Raw genomic sequence first — 19,341 nt, 5'->3', positions numbered from 1 at the left:
AACACACAGCAGTTCACTGGGGTGTGGCTCCACACGAATGGGCACTTCTAGTAATTGAACTCCAGACACACTAATAACATATCAAATGGTATTCCCAGGAGATGAAGGATGAGCAGTGGAGAAGGTCTGAAAATGTTCATGCACAATCAGCAGAATGGCCCACAAGTTCTTCTTGGATTTAATTAAAACCTCCATGGTGTATCTATCTTTATTATGCTGACTTGTGTGAGTGGTCATGCAACAGGAACACAACCATAAATGAAGAGACATGGAGGAGAGGGAATCTAACAACTTCCTGAGAATCAATCCAAATGAAGCTTTTTGAAATACATAAAACAGGAACTGTATATTTATTCTCCAAAGATGCATTCCAAATTGCTATGCCGGGATACAGCTTTAATCTAAAGTACTGTCATTAATTTATTATTATGAGAGTGAAAGTATTTATCCTTGATCACAACCAATTTACACTTCTTTCACTTAGTTTTGCCACTTTGATTGCACACCATCTTTTCAATCTGAAAACTCAAAGCAACAATCAGCTCTTGGCTTCTTCAGCTACATGATCTGTCAAACTGCATCTGAAACAGGAGCATTTTCTTATTTCAAACTGTCTAAGGTTAAGAAAAGCTTCAGCCCAACAGAACTACAAAAATAAAACAGACTCCCATTCACACTGAGAACTTCCTACTGTGACACAGACTCCACTGGCTCCAGCACTGAAGAAAAAAAATAGCTTCTGTAAACTTAGAAATAGCTTGAAATCCTAAAGTCTTATCTGCTGGACTGTATCACCCTGTTCACAATACCCTGGCAAACAAAAAGGGCAGCACATGCTAGAACATGAAATGCTACAGAAAATTAGTAGGTGTAACAGCCTACTAGACATGTGAATGCCTTGCATAGTGCTCATTCTTGCTGGGTTATAAATTAATGTAATCACAGAAGTTAATGATGTCTGCCACTTCACAAACACAGCAGAAAGGGAAAAGCTTATTTGTGCAAGAGGCACACTCTTTATACCATGTTTTGCAAAGCAATTCCTTCTGCAGAAGCAGCATCCTGCTGCCAAGCTTTGTGTTTGCTATGAATGTGTTTGAAATATATCAAGGTACAGGACACAAGTTTGCCCTTCTCTTTGCTTTAACTGCTCATTTTATTTAAACACAATAGCTGGGGACAAGCAGCAACATCCCCCTCTCAAATGGAGCAGCACTGATCATTCAGGAAGTCCTGTCACCCCTTCCTGGGGTGGAACAGAAAAGCCTAAAAGTTATGGTTATAAAAACCCTTTAGGTAAAGAAACCAAAGACAACTGTAGGATTCTGGAGTCCTTGTGCATAAACCAAAAGAACAAGAGTTTCTCCAAAGCTCAGATGTTAAACCATCAGAATACCTAACTAGTCCACTACCCCCACACTGAGCTGCAGAGCTGACTAAGGAACCTCCATGTATAAACAACTGTAAATGATAAATCTGAAATTCAGCTGCTTACTCACACACCAACACCCTCAGTCAACAATTCCAGTTGCTTTTGAGCTATCTGGACATACTAAATTTAGGATGCAGAGAGATTATTCCCACTTAGCAATGCTCAGGAAAACCTGGTCTCGTCAAGAAGCACAACAGACAATACTTTCCCTCTCAGAGCAGATAACATCATTCAAAATTAAGAATTTTCAAGTTAAGATCCAGGAAAAACAGTCTCTAGATTGAACCTAGAAGTTTTGATGCACAGTCAGTTGCTACATGAACATCTCAGCTTTGTACCCAAAGTCACTTGAGTCCTACAGCCCTAGAAATCCTGAGCCCACCTAATTTATGTCACATGAACACAGATTTCTATAGCAAGACACACATCCACACAAACCAAAAGCTTTTAGCACAAGTAAAGACAGGAAAGACTGAATGTCACAATCTCTATTTTGTGTTGCTTTGACTATGCAATGCCCCAAAGGTGCTTCTCAGTAATTTTTTTTTTTTTATCAGTGTAACCCTGTATTTAAAATCAGGACTGAGCCCAGGAGATAAATGTATAGTTCTTGTTCAAGCAGAACAAATGGCTGCATGAGCTGCCTCATGTCTTATTTAGCTTTGCTCCACACTGGCAGGCCTTAGGATACAAAAATGTACTTCCTAAGCAGAACACACTCCCCTAGACAGGCTGCAGAGCAGCTCCTCCACCTCATCAGGCAGGACCCTGGCAATAAAGAGAGGAAGACAATCTGAAGGAATTTAATTGAAAAGATCCAAGTGCCTGCTTGGCTTTTTTCACTGTACCCTGTTTTTCTGGACACACAGGCAACAGATACATGTGACTGTGGTTTTGTGCTTCCTTCTGTTCCCCCTCACTGACACAGGGCTGAACACCACATTTCTTTGTCACACAGATCCCCAAGATGCTGCTCTTACTTGTTGTTGCTGAATTCCAAACTGATGACAGCAACAAAATAGATCCATTCAAAATAAACCCATTCAAAATCTTCTACTTGGCATACAAGATATATATTCACTATATTTTCATAATTCATTTTAATGGAAAAAAAAAAAAAGCATCAGAATATATTTTACCTGGACATCATAAAGAGCTACAATGTTCTCGTGCTGAAGTTCCTGTAAAATAAAATATTTGTATTATGGAAAAAGGTTGTTAGTGTTACTACTAGTATTATTATTAATTGAATTTGCTGATAATGCTGATTTGGTGATAATCAAACAGAATCTTTTTAAGATGATCAGATGGAATTTAGAGGAAATTCCAGTTGTTTGGACAATATTTAAAGGATAAGGAAGTTGGGCAATATCTTGAGAGGTCATAAAAACATTTGGTTCCAGAACTTTATGTCAGTGACTTGTTACAGAAAGTACCAGAGCACAAGATCCTCTAATGAGCACTGAAAACTGACAAGATTTAATTTCCTACCCTTACACAATTTCTTGTTTAGTGAAGTAACCAACCTGACCATGTTCAAATCAACCTTGCTTTTATAATACAAAGAAAATCAAACCAAATAACATTAAATAAAACTCATGGACCAGCTCATAATAATTTGTAGCTGCTTAAAAAAACTTCTGTTTGTTAAGTACTTGCAGCACACTAATACACCCAAGAATAGTTCTGGTATATAATAGATAAATGAGAATATAATATGTATATATTAATATATAAAGTAGTGATGTATCTCAAGAAACTCAGAAACATGGGAAGAAAGCAGCACTCAGTATTACTGCAAAGCTATGTGAAATGAGATGTGAAATTCAGGGAGCAGGGAATGCTAAATGACCACCCAAGGAGAAGTTTCCATAAAATAACACTGAAAAACTGAAAGATGCTGCATTACATTTCCTCTGCTAGAGCCACACTCCACATTTTAAGGCAATTATCACAAGTCAGAAGTGGGCAGCTGCTTCAGGAATTAAAGTCAGCTCACTGGTTTCAGCTTTCAAGGCACCTTTGAGCAAAAAAGATGAAGAAAGATCAAAGACTGATGCTTCACCCTCAGCTTGAATCTCCTGGGAAAAGGTGCCCCATTGGCCATCCTGAAGGACAAAGTCTTCCACATGTGCAATAAGCAAAGCCCAGAGACTGCTTCCACAACAATTTGCTACTTTTAACTGCAAAATCATGCTCACAACCTGTTCTGAGACGTTTCCAGAACTAAAGATTTAATTTTTTTCTGGTTTTCTTAGTATTTTTAGTTCTAGATCCCTAACAAAGAAACATCACAGCAGCAATTACTGTGACAGCACCCATGACCTGGAATGAACTAGGTCAGAAGTCTCTTTTCCTTTTCAAGCAAAGCAGCTTTAAAAATCACTGCAACTTAACATACCTTTAAGATTTTTATTTCTTTTCCAAGTAGGATTTGTGACTTCGACAAGTTCTTTTTGTTAATACTCTTTATGGCTACTTCCCAATCAGTTTTCTGGAAGTGAACAAAAAAAGTACTGTTAGTTTACCTTTTTTTTTTTAACTTTATTGTCTAAAACAGAGAAAAAGTTGCAAGATCACCCCTCTTCTACCCACCAGTTATTACTACATCACGTGACACCATCAAGAACTATTTAATTCCACAGCTATTAAAATCCAGCTTCAGCTACACTGCATTTTAATGGATTCCAAAGCATTAGAAAAAAGGACAAAACAAAACCTAAGTAATCATATCCCATTTACTGTTTGGTAGCAGTGCTATGGATCTGCTTTTTTACACCTCTCACAACGATCAAGTTACTTTTTCTGTCCTTTAAGGACTTCTCATTTTCAGCTTTTCTGTACTCTGCAGATGAAAACTGCACAGAACCCCCCCTGTTTTAAGCAAGCTTATATATTGTCTATTTATATATTATCCAAAAATAAACTATTTATTTGTGAGGTGGGAACATCTCCATTGGCCTTTAAAGTTTCCGTTTCCTTTTCTCCTTTTTTTTTTTAACCCCAAAATCACTGCACCGTGCCTCTCCAAACCGTGAGCGCTGCCTTAATCCTCCAAAACGCTAAATCTCAAGGGCTGTTTTCTGGAAAGCAAAGCTCTTTAGGCACCAGAATAAACTCACAGCATCAAGAAACCATAACGTAACTATGAATATCCGGGGCGATGAGCAAGTCACGCCAGGAAACCAGACACCTCTGAATTTAAGAAATCTTCAGCCAATCCCAAAGGAGACAATTTTCCATTAGATCCCTCGTTATCCAGCGAGATAAACATGACCCTCCCGACAAACAAAGGGCTCAGCCTCCCCTACAGCTGCAACTCTCCCCTCGCTGCTATGGCAGGGACAGGGGAGGAGCGGTGGGACCGCGGACAGGCCGGTGGGGTCGAGGGAAGGGAAAAAATAAAAGATTTTATGGATGCCGGGGCCGGATCCCGGCTCAGGGCCGCGGGGCAGCCGCGGGCCTCAGGGAGCCGCACCTCCCTTCGGCTCTTTTTTCTCCCCGAACACCCAAACCACGTCAAAACTCCGCAGAGGACACAACCCCCCCACCGCCGCCGCAGCTGTCACCCACCCGAGGGGCTCCTGTCGGCCCCGGGTTGTGTAACCAGCCCCGCTCCGGCTCCGAGCGAAGCCCGTCGCTGTTTACCTTGCGGTGGCGACCTTTGAAGACTACAGCAAAGGCTCCGTGTCCTATCAGGTCCTTCTTGCTGTACTCAAAGTCCCCCACCACCTCCATCATCCCTCAGCGGGGCATGAAGCCCCCGGGAAGGACGGAGGGAAAACAAAGGGGCTCTTCCTGCAGCTACAGCCGCCTCACGGCAGCCGGCGGCGGGGTGGGAGCCTGCCCCGGTCCTGGCTGCCCCCGGCGGCGGGGGCAGCTCCTCTCATAGCGCCGCAGACCCCCGGGCCGGCGGGGCTGCTGCAGGGCGTCACCGAGGCGAGGGGCTCCGTCGGGCATGGGGAGGGGAAAGAGGGGAATCTCAGGGGTCGGGTGTGAGGGGACAGCGCTGCATCGGCGCCGGGACGAGGGGCCTTCTCAGCGGGGAAGGGGGCTCCGTGCCCTGCTGCTGCACGGCCCCATGGCCCCGCCACAGCGGGGGCTGCCAGCGCCGCGGCCCCGCTCAGGGACCGAACCCCAGAGCATCCAGCGACGCGGGGGGAGGCGCGGCCCACGGCTCCGGGATGGCTGTCGCTGTCGCCGCCGCAGCCCTCGCGAGAGGAAAGGAAGCAGTGAGGGTGCGGATGGGGGTCTCTCAGGCCGCCAGCGCCTCCCGGGGCTCCTGCCTCTCCACCACTTCCTCCACAAAGATCCGCACTCAACCAGCCCCGGCCGCGAGTGCCCGGCCCTCTGCACCGCCCCGCGGCTCTTATAGGCCGCAGTGCGCAGGCCCGGGCGCTCGGGTGCTTCCGCCGGCGGCCAAAGAGTGCCTCACCCCGGGTAACCTGGCGGTCCTTCCGCCACCAGCGCCGCCGAGCGGGGCCAGGGCGGGGTCATTGCTCCGAGCCCTCCGGGGATCCCGCCGAGCTCTCCCCGGCCCCGCACTCCTCCCGTCAGGGCTCCGGGGAACCGGTCTGGTTGTCCTCTCAGTGAGGACGGTGACCCAAGTCCCTGGGCCCACCCTTGCTCTCACGCCGGGGCAGAGAGACCAAACTCAGCCCGCACGCCCGGCCATCACCTCAGCCCTTCCCTCGGCCGCCTCAGGCGCACCCGCCAGTGAGGACAACGCTGAGGGGCCACCAGGGGAAGAGGGAGGACCGGAGTTGCACAGGACAAGAGCTGGGACAATCAGGTATGGGGTCATCCCAGGTTTCCAAGGCAGTGGCACTGCTTACATAGCACCTCCAGGTCACACAGTCTCAACCCTGTCCCTGCTCCAGGTCACACACTTTCAGCCCTGTCCGTGCTCCAGTAGTGAGTTAGACTCTCCCTCAAACCTGAAACAAGGAATTTCAATGAATGGAGAGGCAATGGAGGAACAGGCATTCAAAGTGCTGTGAGCCAAAGACACTTCGGGTTGTTTGCTCCCTTTATAAGGAGAACAACGCCTGTAATTTACAGCCCCTGCCTCCCAGCACTTTTAGATCAGCCCGGGGCTGTTTACAGCACGTACAAACATTAAAAAAAACCCAACCAGCCACCGAACAACAGTCACATGGAGCCTTTGACCTTCACCTCCAGGTTCACATAATTATGCTCCTTTCCTCTGTTCCGTTCCTCACCGCTCCCTTCCCCTGTTCTCCATCACACCACCTCCACATCCCAGGTTCAGACCCTTTCAGGCTGCCCCAATATCCCCACGGGCCCCAGTGGATGCAGGGTGTGACCCCCCACGGCTGTGCTGTCCCTTCCCTGACGTGACCCAGGCTCTGCTTTCAGCGTCACCAGATCAAAATAGAGACTGAGCGAATAGCTCTGCAGTTGGGCCTCTCCCCATTCCTCACTTATCTCCCTTGGCTTTCCAACACTCCAAATCAGGAGCAGTGTGCCATGTCAGGACCTCCTCAGCTAAAGACTTCTCCACAATGAACTTAGGTGTAAAAAATATCTAGCAAGAGATTCTTAAGGAAAGATTGACAGTTTTATGAAGGACATTTTAAGCTATGAGAGGAATCCTGAGAAATCTGGTTTGTGCCAAAGGGCTTTAAAACCCCTCAAAACTGAATCTCCCCTTTATTTGGTGAAGTTTTGAGCCCCCACCCAAAATCCACCCATGGCACTACCCTAACAAATCAAGAAAGTGGAGTTGACCAATAATTTCAACAGCTCAAAACACCCCTGTGGAAAGAATAAATGAGATGTAAAAATATTCTAAGTTAATCATAAATTAAAGTGTTGGTAGTAACAGACACTTTGTGATACGCTTCACAGTGTCCCTTTAAACCAGGAAAAAGCCCACAAGCCTCCATGTGTTACATATTCTGATTCATAAAAATAATTTCCCTCAGAACTGGTTGTTTATTGCCATCCACCAATTCTCACTTCAGTATTAATCCTCCCAGCGTCAGCGGTTATCCTCACCCCAAAATCAATGTCACAAGCTACATTTTAGTGAAGCTGAAAAACAAATTCATTCAGAAGATACCTTTTGAACAGATAAAAGTCACAACAGCCATGACTAAGCCACCCATTCTGCATCACACTTGCGAACCGAGACACATTTCCCGACACATTTCCCTTCGGCAGCAGCACAGCCTCATGTCCTTTTGTCCTCCTAATGGGGCTGGAGCCCTGGAGCAGGTTTGTTTCGGCACAGCAAGGACAAACAGCCAGGAGCAGCAGCGAGTTTTGACCGGAATAACTAAACACCCTGCGCTGGGATCCCAGCGGCACCCGAGGGCTCCAGCAGCGCTCGCTGGAGGCTGCGGGATTTGCATGCGGGTCACTCCTCCCAGCTGGGTCCTTGACCGGCGGCTGCGGGAGCTTCTGCGTGTCGGTAACTCCAGCATCCACACTACACAGAACCCACAAACAGCACCTTCACTTGCTTTTGGTGCTGGAACAGTTCAGAGGCACAACGGACTGGATTCACCTTTCCCAAAGAGAGCCTCGTTGCCGGAGATGTTGGGAGAGGATGCAGGATAGCCCCACGGGGCTCGTGCTGCTCCCACACACGGATATCCAGCATTTTAGCCTGTATCCTGCAGCACCCGGGGGTGCTCTGCTCCAACCATGCAGCAGGACACTAACACACCCAGTGCACCTGCCTGATCCACCCCGGTGATCCTTCAAAAACACCAGGCACTGTGTCCTGAGCTGGTTCATTTTTAACATCACACTCTGCAGGAGCTGCAGCCCACTGAGACCACCAGCAACCAGCCCACAGTTCTGCAAGCACCATTCACAGAGGGAAGAAAACAGAACAGCAGTAATGGACATGGCTCTGGGGCTCCTTTCCTTGCTTCAAATTAGTCCCTCAGTTGTGAGCTAGGACTCCTAATCCCAAGAGCAACATATCTAGAAGGAATTAGCAAATTCCAGCTTGCTTGTCTGAGAGCAGAGAAGGATGCTTTCATCTGGCAGCAGCTCCACAGAACACAGACATCACTGCCCTGAGTTTTTTTAATACCTTTCACCCTCAAAAGCACTAATGGACTTCACAGCAAGCCATTCTCTGCCACACCACACCACAAAAATGCAGCCCTGAGGTAGAAACATCACCTGAGTAACGCCTGGGCTGACCCAAAAAAAAAGCAGAACAAGGCTGCTTTTCCTACTTTTCATGCAGAACAGTGAATGAAGTTCATTTTCTTCCTATTCATTGAAAGATTTTTCCTGTCTCTCTCTCTCCCCAGGCTATAAACTTGCACATGGAAATTAAATTACAGATCTGGGAAAATATTCAAGAGATCATCCGAGTCGAACAGGACAGGAACATGTGGCTCCAAGGATCCAGGGAACACAACACACACTCCACTTGCATGGATAAGCAGGACACAGCCCCAAGTAAGAGTTTTCACATGGATTTTAAGGCCTCACTTATCTAAATCAGCTCCCAGAGGTAGGAGTCTGACAGCATCCTGCTCACCTCAGAGCTATCTACTGCATTCCAGGTGTTCTTACCATATCCTTCCTTCCCTTCCTCCATCACACTCAGGATTTCATTAGACAGGTAAACCTTCCTCCCAGGACTGGCACGCTTCCCAGTCCTTATCACTACTGTCCTTCCATTGGGATTTGTAACAAAATTAATGGTGGCATCAGCTGAACTTTGAAAGGAGAAAGTGTCAGAGGGCTCTGCAGGACAGTTTCTGGCTATGCTTAAAATTATTCTTGTATTACCAGTAAAAAATAACGCCCTTGTGGTAAGAAAACCTGTGTGGGATGCTTAATGAGTAACTTGGGAGCAACTGGACTGAACATGGAAGCAGATCCCAGGATTCCTATCAAACAGCACTGGAAAAGCTCAGGCATTTCAGTAGGTTTTCCATAAGGTTGATCCCAGAAAAGCAATCACAAAGCTCCAGCCTACCTCCTAGATTCGTCCTTTAACACAAAGTAACATCTCCCCCATTAATAACGCCATCAACCCAAATTTGCATTTGCAATTGCCCAAATTAGCTAATTAAAGCTCCCATCCCCAGCGTGGCAGAGCGAGGGAGGTCACGCGCTCGCTGCAGCTCCTGCCAAGCAGAGCCAGCTCTGGAGGGAAGGGCAGCAGCTCTTCCTTCCCCAGAGCCTCAGCAGGCACCGACTGCAGCCAGGCCCGGGAAATGCCGCATTCAAATAAAACTGGGAGGGAGGAGTGTCAGGGAATTGCTAAGGAATACAGCTGGAGCAGGGCCAGCTCTTAGTATGCATGGAGCCTGGTGCTGTATGAATGGTAAAAATAGCAGCAGATGCTTAGATAAGAAAATACAATTTGGTTTACATGCAAAGCCATCACAGAACGTGGTTCAAAAATCCACCCGCTATCAGATCACAGGAAGGTTAAAGCTGAGAGCTTATTTTGGTGTGAACTTAGTTACAAGGCCCTCTCTTTCTTCAAGAGGTCCCCCTTCCCCTTGGAAAATCTTTCTGCTCCAGCATTAGAAAGGTGAGTTCTAATCAGGCTTTATGTCACAGAAGCAGAGTCTGAAGGGATGGCAAGAGCATGGTCAAAGGGCACAGTGATTGCTTTGGTTTGGAAATCAGTGGGCAAGGTACACTGATATTTTAGGTACACCTACACACATGTACAGCCAAGCCTAGTTCCCACAGGCAAGATCGTGTCCCTGAGCTCTGATACATCCCTGCCCTCAACACAAAACACACCATGGATTGACAGGGCACAGTGACCCTGAGCAGCACTCCAGGGGAGGAAGCAGAGAATGATTTTTCACTCAGGAAGAGCCACTTGCAACCAGGAGCTGCTGCTTGCAGCAAGTCAGACTTGGGGACAGAGCTGAACTCCAAAGGGTGGGTCATTCCCTTTAGCACAAGCACCCCAAAAAACTTGGAAACCAGGCAGGCTTCTTGGCTGTTACCAGTGACCTGCTCCTCTTTTCCCCAAGAGCAGACTTATCAGCTGGTTTTAAACCACCCCTCCCACATTTACCTCAGTGAATTACAAAAGGTTTTATCCATGCAGATGGATGCAACCTGGCCTTCACTGTTGGCAAGAACCAGCTGGAGGAAGCACCCTAATGAAAGAGCAGGTATGGGATACTGAGATCTTCCCAAAAGATCCCATAGAGATAGATCCCTGCTGACTTGGCTAGCAGGAGGAGATACTCACAGGAACTACAAATTGTTTTCTCAATCATATTAAAGATTTAACCCTTTGTTCCAGCCTTTGGCTCACATGAACACTTGCAGACAAGCAAAAGGCCATTACTGCAGAATCTTAATTCTCCAAAGCAATCCTGCCAGCAGGGATAAAGTCCTAAAATGCATCTTCTGCAGCTGGGAAGCATCTGAGACCCAAACTCCTGTTCTGAGTTGTAGTAATCACTGTATATGAGGGCTATGGAGAATGTTTTGACCTTCATGCTAACCCACTGCAACTAAATCTGACAGTATAATTTCTGCTCCTTATTAATCACATCTTGATTTTTCTCTGTTTCATAAGCATCCTGGAAATAAACACTTAGTCCAGGTCTATTCACCTCATGATGGCTGGAAGCCTGAACTGACTGATAAAAAGGCTCATAAGCAAACTTACAAATACCCAGCTGACAGTGTGAATCCCTCTCACCCACTGGGCAAGAAAATGCATTTGAGAAATTCCAGAAGGAGCCAGCCCTGTGTCATGAAGTATTGCTATATTTTGTGTCGGTCCCAGCCCTGCTGTCAGCATGTATCCAGGGCAAGGGACAAGTGGCACACAGAATTCCTGCTCCATTCTTCCCCACCCTATCCTTCCTTCCCCCCCGAACCAGTGGTGGATGGGAAATGGGCACTCTCTCCCCTGTTCAGAGTCTCATTTTGCCATTCCCAAGAGCTGCTGAAACCTGAAAACTCAGCACAGCTCCAGCAGTCATTGGAACTCCAGGCCTGTTGCACCCTGAACAGATTAGCCAAGGAGTGATCTGCTGTGGGTGCAGAGGATCACTGGCACATAATGCTCAGCACAGTCCACAGGGAAATGGGGCTGTGTGGAAAGGCAAAACTTTACTGGAATAATGAGAAGCCCCAAGTCCTCAATCTCAGCAGATCTTTGTCCCAGACATGCAGCCAAGCACAATTCTGCAATGGAATGATGTGCTGGATTTTCCCATTTTTCTCTCTCTCTGAAGGCCACACAAGGACAACCCTCTCTGTTCCCACTAAAACCCTCCTCTCCACAGGATTCTTCACAGAGCAAGAAAGGGCACGAGCAGTCTCCACCCTCTGCTTGCCCCTTTCAGGACAATAGCTACTGTGAGGCTGAAATTCCAATAAAAAGCCAGTTGAGATGGAGGCAGATGAGATATCCCTCCTGTGATGTTCAGAGAAAATTATCCTACAATGTACAGCTCTTAAAAAGAACTCAAATTAAAATTTCCTTAAATAAATATAAGGAAAGAGTCCATGAGGAAGAGTTGCCAACAGGAACACGGAGCCATGTTTGGGTCGATCTCTTCGTCCATCACCTTGGAGATGTCCCAGGACTGTGCTGAGGGCAGGACCAGCAGCTCCATGTCACTGCTCCTATCGACGCCATCTGGAAAGGGAAAGAGCTGCTGTGTCCCTGTGGTGGGGCACAGCTCTGCCACAGGGCCCAGCAGGCACCAGGCAAGAGCAGCACTGCAGGGATCTGGGGTCACCAGCCACAGTCAAATGGCAACCAGCTCCCAGGAATTTGTCTGCATAACTGGGAGAGGGAGGAAGGTCAGAAAGGAAGACCTGACCAGCTGGTGCAACTGTTCCTTTCCCTCTCCAGGAGTCAAAATATCAGAGTCAAATTTCATCCTGACTGCTCAGATGGAGAGGCTCTGCTTTCTAGTTATCTCCCAGCTACAGTTCCTGCCCTGAGGGAGGTCACGTCTCCCAGCTGGGATCTCACACAGTGCTCTGTGCAAGGAGATCATGCCCTAACCATAAAGCTCTCTCCAAGGGCACTGTGGCTCTGAGGGACACAAGGAGTAGCTGCAACATCCTCGTGGACAAACAGGTTACTCACATCCGCAAACACTTGTCCTTCCCTCCGCTCGCCACCCTCTGTCCATCCGGGCTCCAATCCGCTGCATACACCTGGTGTGATGGAAATCAGTCACCTGTGCTGGGAGGAGGGGTCACTCCTGCCTCCCAAACCCCTCAGCTCCACCAGGCAGCTCACCTCATCCGCGTGGCCAGGCAGATCGATGGCCAGTTTCTTTGTCTTGGCATCCCAGACCTTGAGGGTGCTGTCGCTGCTGCCGCTCACCAGCAGGCGGCTGTCGGCTGACCAGGCGATCTGGTACACGGCCGAGACGTGGCCCCTCAGCGACGTCAGGTACCTGGGGACAAGGACAGGCTGTCAGAGCAGCAGGCTTTGTTCCAAACTTGCCCTTGCCTTCATGTTTCTTCTCCACCAGCAGTCACAGGATGCCCAGCACACTCCACGCAATCAATTGCTAAACAGAGTCTATCCAAAAACTCTCCCAAGTGGGCTCAGAACCTTCTAGAGGATGCCTCCTCCTCTCACCCCCTCAGACAAGAGACCCTTATCCAGCAGGCAACACTTCAGACTCACAGCACAGGTGCATCCTTCCCTCTCTGGCTGAGCAGCCCAGATTTAGAAGGACCTTTAAAATCACTGACATGAAAGCCAAGCTCATGAGCATTAAGGTTTGTTTGCTGCCTTCAAGAGCTCACCAGTACTGCAGCTGAAAGTTAAAAGCTGGATTACAGGAGCATCCAGATACCAACAGCACTTTTTGTAACTACAAGAATTTGCATCATCCAGAACAAGCTGTTCTCTGGCACAAGAACTGTTTAAACTGGGTCAGTCTCCAGTTCCCAACACACACATCTTCAGGAGATCACTGGAGTGGAACATCCCATCCCACCACAGCTGCGCCTGCCCTGGAGAACCGACTCTGCAGCAACAGGGTGTGCAAACAGGTGCCAGGCAGTGCTGTGGCTGAGTCACAGTGGGGCTGCACACACAGAGCCAAGCACAGACACCCTGACACAAGAAAAGCCAGACAAGAGGCTTCCCAAGGGCAGAAAAACACAGAGGCAGCAGAGTGACTTTGTATGAGTTGAAGCTACAGAGATGCTGAACATGCCAGGGAGCTGCTGGCAATGCACTGGGGCCCAGCCCTGTGTGCCCTGAGCATTACACACAGACTCCATACCAGCACCACCTCTAACAGAACAAACCAACTCACTTTCCTGTCCTACCATCCCAGAGCTTTATGGACTTGTCGAAGGAAGCACTGGCGATTATCCGGGTGTCTGGCGAGAACACGACTTGGTTAATCAATGCCTGGTGGCCTGTCATTCTCTCGAGTGGCTTCTTGTCTTCTGCTGGCCTCCAAAGAAACAGGGTGAAATCATCTGACCCCGAGACGAGCCTTTCTGGTTCCTGGCCCTGAAAAAGGGAAGAAAGAGTCCAAGTTTTGTACAAGCCAGGTGTGGAGAGCTTGGAAACACACCAGTGTTGGGGCGTCCACTGCTTTCACCAGTGACGGTGTTAGAAGTGACAGCAGGGACAAAAGGGACTTACCCGGACTTGGTTGTACCTCTGCAGTGCCCTGTCTTTCAGTTCTGACACTGAAAAAGGGAAAAGGAGGGTGAAAGAGAGATTGGCAATCTTTAGATGAAAAGAAATTTTATAACCTTGTCATGCCAATTCCAATCCTGGCTTTGCGGGTTTAGCCGGAGCATTTGTGACCGCTCAATTTGCCAGAGTGACCTCCCCATCCCCCAGACTGCTCCACCCTGTCATGGGCAAGAAGAATCTTGACTTCCAGCATGACCAGTCCTCCCCCAGCCTCCAAGGTGGGTGCTGCACTCACAGGAGCCTCTGACATCCTGGGGGTTGATGGTGGCCTCGGCCGGCTCGAAGGCGCCGGTGCGGAGAACGTAGTCGGTGCTCAGGGCCATGGTGTTCACCCAGTGAGCGTGGCCCTGCAGCGTGCGGCACAGGACCCCCTGGGGACAGAGCCACCCTCAGACAGGGACAGGACACGGCCAGGCTGCACAGCACCCACCAGGCTGCAGGCACACACCCCACACTTTCCAAACCTGCTTGCCCCAGCTGCAGGCAGGTTAAGTAATCAGGGAAAACATAACGCTGTTGAACTTCAGGAATCAGTTTCCCTTGCACAACACCCATCAGCTCAGGTTTCTGCAGGGATGTTTCCAGCTTTTAGCCCCATTTAATGCTCTTAAGGATGAAAACATCACACAACAGATACCCCTTGCAAATGGTGCCAAGCAACAGGTCTGACAGGTCAGGAAGATAGAGCAGCTCTGTTTTTCAGGGCACAAGCTGTGCCAGGAAGAGCAGACAAAGCTACCCCACAGTGTGCCCAGCAGCCCAAGGGCAGTCCCTCACTTACATCCTGGCTCCTCCAGACTTTGATGGTCCTGTCCTGGGACGAGGAGTAGAGCAAGCCATCGCCCCCCCACTTCACACAGGTCACTGACTGCGTGTGGCTTGTGAGGATTTTGTCACACCTGCCCATCAGCGTGTCCCAGATGCGGATGCTGCCATCCTTGGAGGCACTGGCCAGGTAACGGCACTCTGGGTTTCTGGGCAAAGAGATCAAATCCATTTGTGCAGCTCCCCTGAGCTCCTTCCCCACCAGCCCCAGAGGATTCAAGGGTCCAGCAGGCAATAAAATGCAACTTTCTTTTGCCTTAAGATCAGAGAGAGGCCAGACAAGGGCAGAGCACTGACCTACAGAGAACAATGTCTTACAAGGCAGGGGAGAGGCAGACAAATACCTCCTCCAAACCAACTCCTGGCTGCACATTGGAGATGTCAATCCAGGGTAAGCCTGGCAGCTGAGGCCTTGGCAATGACCTTGCTTGCACACCTTTAACCCACTGGCTAGTGAGGTCACCACAAAGTGACACCTTCCCTGGGCACAGGCTGGAGAGAGCCCTGGGCAGGGGATCAGCCTCACACAGGGAGCACAGATCCATGGCATTGGGGATGTGTTGGATGTCCCCTGCCTCTGCCATGCTTCATCTTCAGCCTGTGGACAGAGTGCTTTTGTGCTGACAGGGCTGAAAGGAACACTGTCCATCCACATCCATTGTGGCTCAGGGGACAAACTGAACACATCTGGAAGCAGCTGGCCACAACCCAGCAAGGACAGGGCAGCCACAGCCTTTGCACATCTTTATCACTCTGCACGGTGGCACCAGCAGTGAGGAAGAGCATGGCCCCTTCCATTGCACTGGAATTGGCTGAAGAAAGAGAACTGCAGGCCTGGCAGGGTCATGTCTCTCCCCATTTCCTCATCTTCTTTACAATCTTTTTTTTTGCTAATCCAGTTAACTGTCTGCAAATAGATGGAGCTTCCTACTGGCAAATTCAATTTGCAGGGCTCTGCTCTGAAGGGGCCCTTTTTCTTTTTTATTTATTTCTATAACATCTTGGATTAATGGCTACAACTGTCCCCCTTCCACCCACCTCTCCCAGAGGGAGCTTTAGCTGATCGAAGGGATAAGGGGATTGTACAGTTAATCATCCCTGATGATAAACAAACAGGATGACAGAGGCCAGCAGGATCAGGAGAGCAGGAAGGAGTGCTCTGCCCTTGGACACCACCAGGCTTCCCTGCTCCCACCTCAGCATTGCTGGAGCAGCACATCGGTGTTTGTCCAGCACCACAAAAGCAGTGTTTTCCACAGGCAGGTGTGTCTTTATTCCCAGGGGAAAAGAGACACAGCTTGGCAGTGATTCCCCAGCAACTCCCAGGACTGTGAGCAGCAGTGGGGACTCCTGGCTCCCAGCTCACCTTGAGAGCTGCTCTACGTGGGCTTTTTCCCGTAACAGGAGAAAGGCAAACAGGAGCAATGCCCTTCAGGCCAGGCTGCTCTTTTCCACAGGAGCAAAGGGGAAGGGCTGAGCTGCCCCCTTCACTTACATGTGGAGCGGTTCCCAGCACAGACATGTGATCCATTTGGAGTGGCCAGACAGCACCCGGCCGATCTGGCTGCCAGTGGCTGGGTCCCAGAGGAAGATCTGTGCAAGAGAGGAAGCACGAGGGTCACGTCAGGCCACAGACATCATGTGAATCCCAGAGACGTTGGAGCTCCATTTAGAAAGTAGAGGTGTCCTTGGGATCGTGTTTGCACTTGCAGGCAGCAGCAGGGGAAGGGGGCTGGATGCCTTTCCAAATCCCTGCAGCAATCAGCTGACACCCAAAAGAATGAGACCTGATTGCCCTCCTGTCTGCCTACAACACTGCTGCTGCAAAGTTATCTGACTCAAAAAGGATACAGGTCCCCAAAAAGCCACCATGTGCCAGAGACTCAGGGAGTGTTTGCAGAGCACAGTGAAAGCCACAGCTAAACGCTGCTGATTATCGGATGCTGTGGGTGGGACACATGCTGGTTTTCTCTTGTTGATTCTCTCTCTACATAAATGTTCATCTTAAGAGCCAAGGCATTAGTCATCTCCTACTTAAGAACCTCGGAGAAATAGGGAAAGGGAGGACAAGCAGCTCTCTGGGTTCAATTAAAGGCAGAACAGCACCAAACCATGGCTGAACCACCCTGGCCCAGGACATTTCCTTGGGATTGGCATCACAAGTTTGGCAGCTCTGTGAGTGCTGTCATTGCTCCCAGACCATTCAAAGGTCAGAGAATGCAACTGCCCCTCAGGAGCTCAGCTCCCATTTAACCACACACTCCTGCATCCCCAGGCATTTCTGCACTTCAAGCACACCAATATTGCCCCACAGCGAGGGCTGAACTCCTTTCACATTTGTGCTAGAGGGAATTTGGCCGTGTCTGTGTGGGAACACTGTGACCAGGCTGCTGCAGCACGGCTGGATCACGCCAACAGCAGCCCTGACCCATCCTCACTCCAGACACCTCCCTCGTGATGGAGCTGCCTGCCAATGAGCACATCCAAAGCCTGGACTCGTTCCTGGACAGAGGGAAAAGGCATCTGCCACAAGACAGCAGGACTCAGCAGCTCCCCAAGGTGACAATGCCAGAGCACTGCCTGGCACAGAGAGGCTTCTGACAATACTGTCACACATCCACACACAAAGCTCCTCTGGAGAATGGGAATCCTGTTCCAAACAATGGGATACACCCCTCACACCCCTGAAGAAACAAGAAACACCCCTAATCCCCCCAGCCCCATGCTGAGGGAGCCCAGGTGTACCTGGCTATTCTTGCAGCCCGAGGCCAGTTTCTTGCCATCAGGTGACCAAGCAATGCTGAGCACCCAGTGCCGGTGACCTGGCAGAGAGAGCAGGAGTGGGTGTGAGTGGAGAGCTGGGACTGTCCCTGGTGGCCCAGCAGGAAGCCACTCTGTGTGTCTCATGGCCAGCCCCTCTTTTTCCACTTTGCCAAAGAGAGCTACTCCCTCTCAGGCTGCAGTCCCAGCCTGGTCAGCTCACACAGCACCAGGCTCTGCCCTGCTTGTCCCCCAGGCAGACAGGGGGTCCGTGAGGGAGGGGTCACAGGTTGCCCTCCTGGCACTCCCCAGCACCCACCTTTGGCCGTGAACTGCGGCGTTTCTGTGCTGAGGTCCCAGAAGCGGACGGTGGTGTCTCCAGAGCCACTCGCCAGGTACCTGGGAGAGGGGGAACAGCTCAGCACAGTGTCCCCAGGACAGGACAACAGCAGCTGCTGCCTTGCCCTGATCCCCGCCTGCAGCCACACCCTCGTACTTTCCCGTGGGGCTGAAAGCCACGGAGATGACAGCCTCGGTGTGTCCCTCCAGGGAGCTGGTGCAGCGTGTGACCGCCCGCACCCTGAACACCGCCTGCGGCTGGTAGATGATGTCGAGAACCTTCTCTGTCTCCACGCTCTGCCCAGCCAGGGTCTTCTCCAGCGACGCCACGATCTCGGCATCGTGGACGAAGAAGGCCAGAGGCACCGGCTCATCCTGCGGGAGGGAAGGCAGGTGAGGTAGCGAGGGGCGGCGCGGGGTCGGGCTGGGGGTGCCGGGGAGCTCGGGAGGAGTCTCACCTTCTGTAGGAGGGCGTTGCAGACCAGCTGCAGCTTGTCCGGAGTGATGGTGACCGGGACGTCGAAGGGGGAGCCCAGGCACTCCCCTGCCTCATCGCGGAACTGGATCAGGAGCCGCTGCACATCCTCCTCGTCCGGCGACATGTTCTGCGGGACAGTGGGCTCAGCGCCGGGAATCCCAGCGGGCGGCGGGCACAGCCCCCCACCCCGGCAGCGATACCCGCCTGGGGAGAAGGAGCTTCCACAGGGGGACCCCGCGTAGGGCCCGTGGGAGGGAGAAACACCCCTCACCGAGAGAAGCCGCGCGGGGGAACCCCAGGAGAGGGCGAGGAGACCCCGGAGCGCCGCAGTACTCCCACCCCTGCAGCTTCCAAGTGCTGCCCATCCCGGCCCCGCTCCCGGTCCCGCTCACCGCGGCCATGTGCGCGCCCGCCCCACGTGGGCCGGAAGCGGGCGGGGAGCGCCCGAGCGCGGCGCTGCTGCCCCCTGGCGGCCGGCGGTGAGCGGCGCGATCGCCCCGGGGCCGCGGGTTCGAGGCCGCGCAGGGACAACTCCTGCGGGTCCCAAACCTCGGGGGGGTGGTGCCAGAACGACTCAAGATGAACCGAGCCTCTCACACTCAATGCGGGCCGCAGTTTAAGGAAACGCAGCGCTGAGCAATATCCATACCCAAATCTGGCACCTATAATCCCTGAACATGCCCAGGATTAGTTGGGATCCTGCCCAGGGGGGAAACTAAGGCAGGGGTGCAATAAAATAGGTAAGAGTTTAGTGTGGTTCAATACTTCAGGACCTGCCCCTGCCCCTTTACACCCTTCCCAGAACATTCTGCCATGTCCTGTGATTGAACAACTTAT

General features: G+C 50.4%; 2 protein-coding genes across 3 annotated transcripts in view; both read right to left on the bottom strand.

Moving 5' to 3' along the window:
* Positions 1 to 5,221, bottom strand: part of ULK2 (unc-51 like autophagy activating kinase 2) — a 36,423-nt gene extending 31,202 nt beyond the window's left edge. Inside the window, exons 1-3 of the mRNA XM_059866062.1 lie at positions 5,081 to 5,221; positions 3,834 to 3,926; positions 2,572 to 2,613 (exon numbers count right to left, since the gene is read on the bottom strand). Of these exons, the coding sequence (XP_059722045.1) occupies positions 2,572 to 2,613; positions 3,834 to 3,926; positions 5,081 to 5,173 (228 nt within the window). The 5' untranslated portion in view covers positions 5,174 to 5,221. The remainder of the gene's footprint in view (positions 1 to 2,571; positions 2,614 to 3,833; positions 3,927 to 5,080) is intronic.
* Positions 5,222 to 7,478: 2,257 nt separating this feature from the next.
* NLE1 (notchless homolog 1) lies at positions 7,479 to 18,929 on the bottom strand. Of its 2 annotated transcripts, none has more exons than XM_059866209.1 (13): positions 18,897 to 18,929; positions 18,485 to 18,631; positions 18,184 to 18,401; positions 18,007 to 18,086; positions 17,673 to 17,749; positions 16,423 to 16,520; positions 14,884 to 15,076; positions 14,338 to 14,473; positions 14,046 to 14,092; positions 13,708 to 13,910; positions 12,672 to 12,831; positions 12,516 to 12,586; positions 7,479 to 12,056 (listed from the first exon to the last, which is right to left on the bottom strand). In XM_059866209.1, the coding sequence occupies exons 1-13, from the start codon at positions 18,903 to 18,905 to the stop codon at positions 12,044 to 12,046; spliced, it is 1,452 nt and encodes a 483-aa protein (XP_059722192.1). In that variant the 5' UTR covers positions 18,906 to 18,929; the 3' UTR covers positions 7,479 to 12,043. The 2 variants fall into 2 exon arrangements, with proteins under 2 accessions (XP_059722192.1, XP_059722193.1); XM_059866210.1 differs by having other exon boundaries at positions 18,776 to 18,916.
* Between the last annotated feature and the right edge of the window lie 412 nt (positions 18,930 to 19,341).

This window comes from Haemorhous mexicanus, chromosome 22, assembly GCF_027477595.1.
Source record: "Haemorhous mexicanus isolate bHaeMex1 chromosome 22, bHaeMex1.pri, whole genome shotgun sequence".
Lineage (NCBI taxonomy): Eukaryota > Metazoa > Chordata > Aves > Passeriformes > Fringillidae > Haemorhous > Haemorhous mexicanus.
This window is presented reverse-complemented; position numbering and strand designations above follow the sequence as displayed.

Excerpts from the sequence above, each read along its gene's own strand:
- NLE1 (XM_059866209.1), bottom strand. Across the intron at positions 12,832-13,707 it reads TGGGATGGTAGGACAGGAAA|GTACCTGACGTCGCTGAGGG; the intron begins GTGAGTTGGTTT and ends CCTTGTCCCCAG. Across the intron at positions 12,587-12,671 it reads TGCCTGGCCACGCGGATGAG|GTGTATGCAGCGGATTGGAG; the intron begins GTGAGCTGCCTG and ends CCATCACACCAG.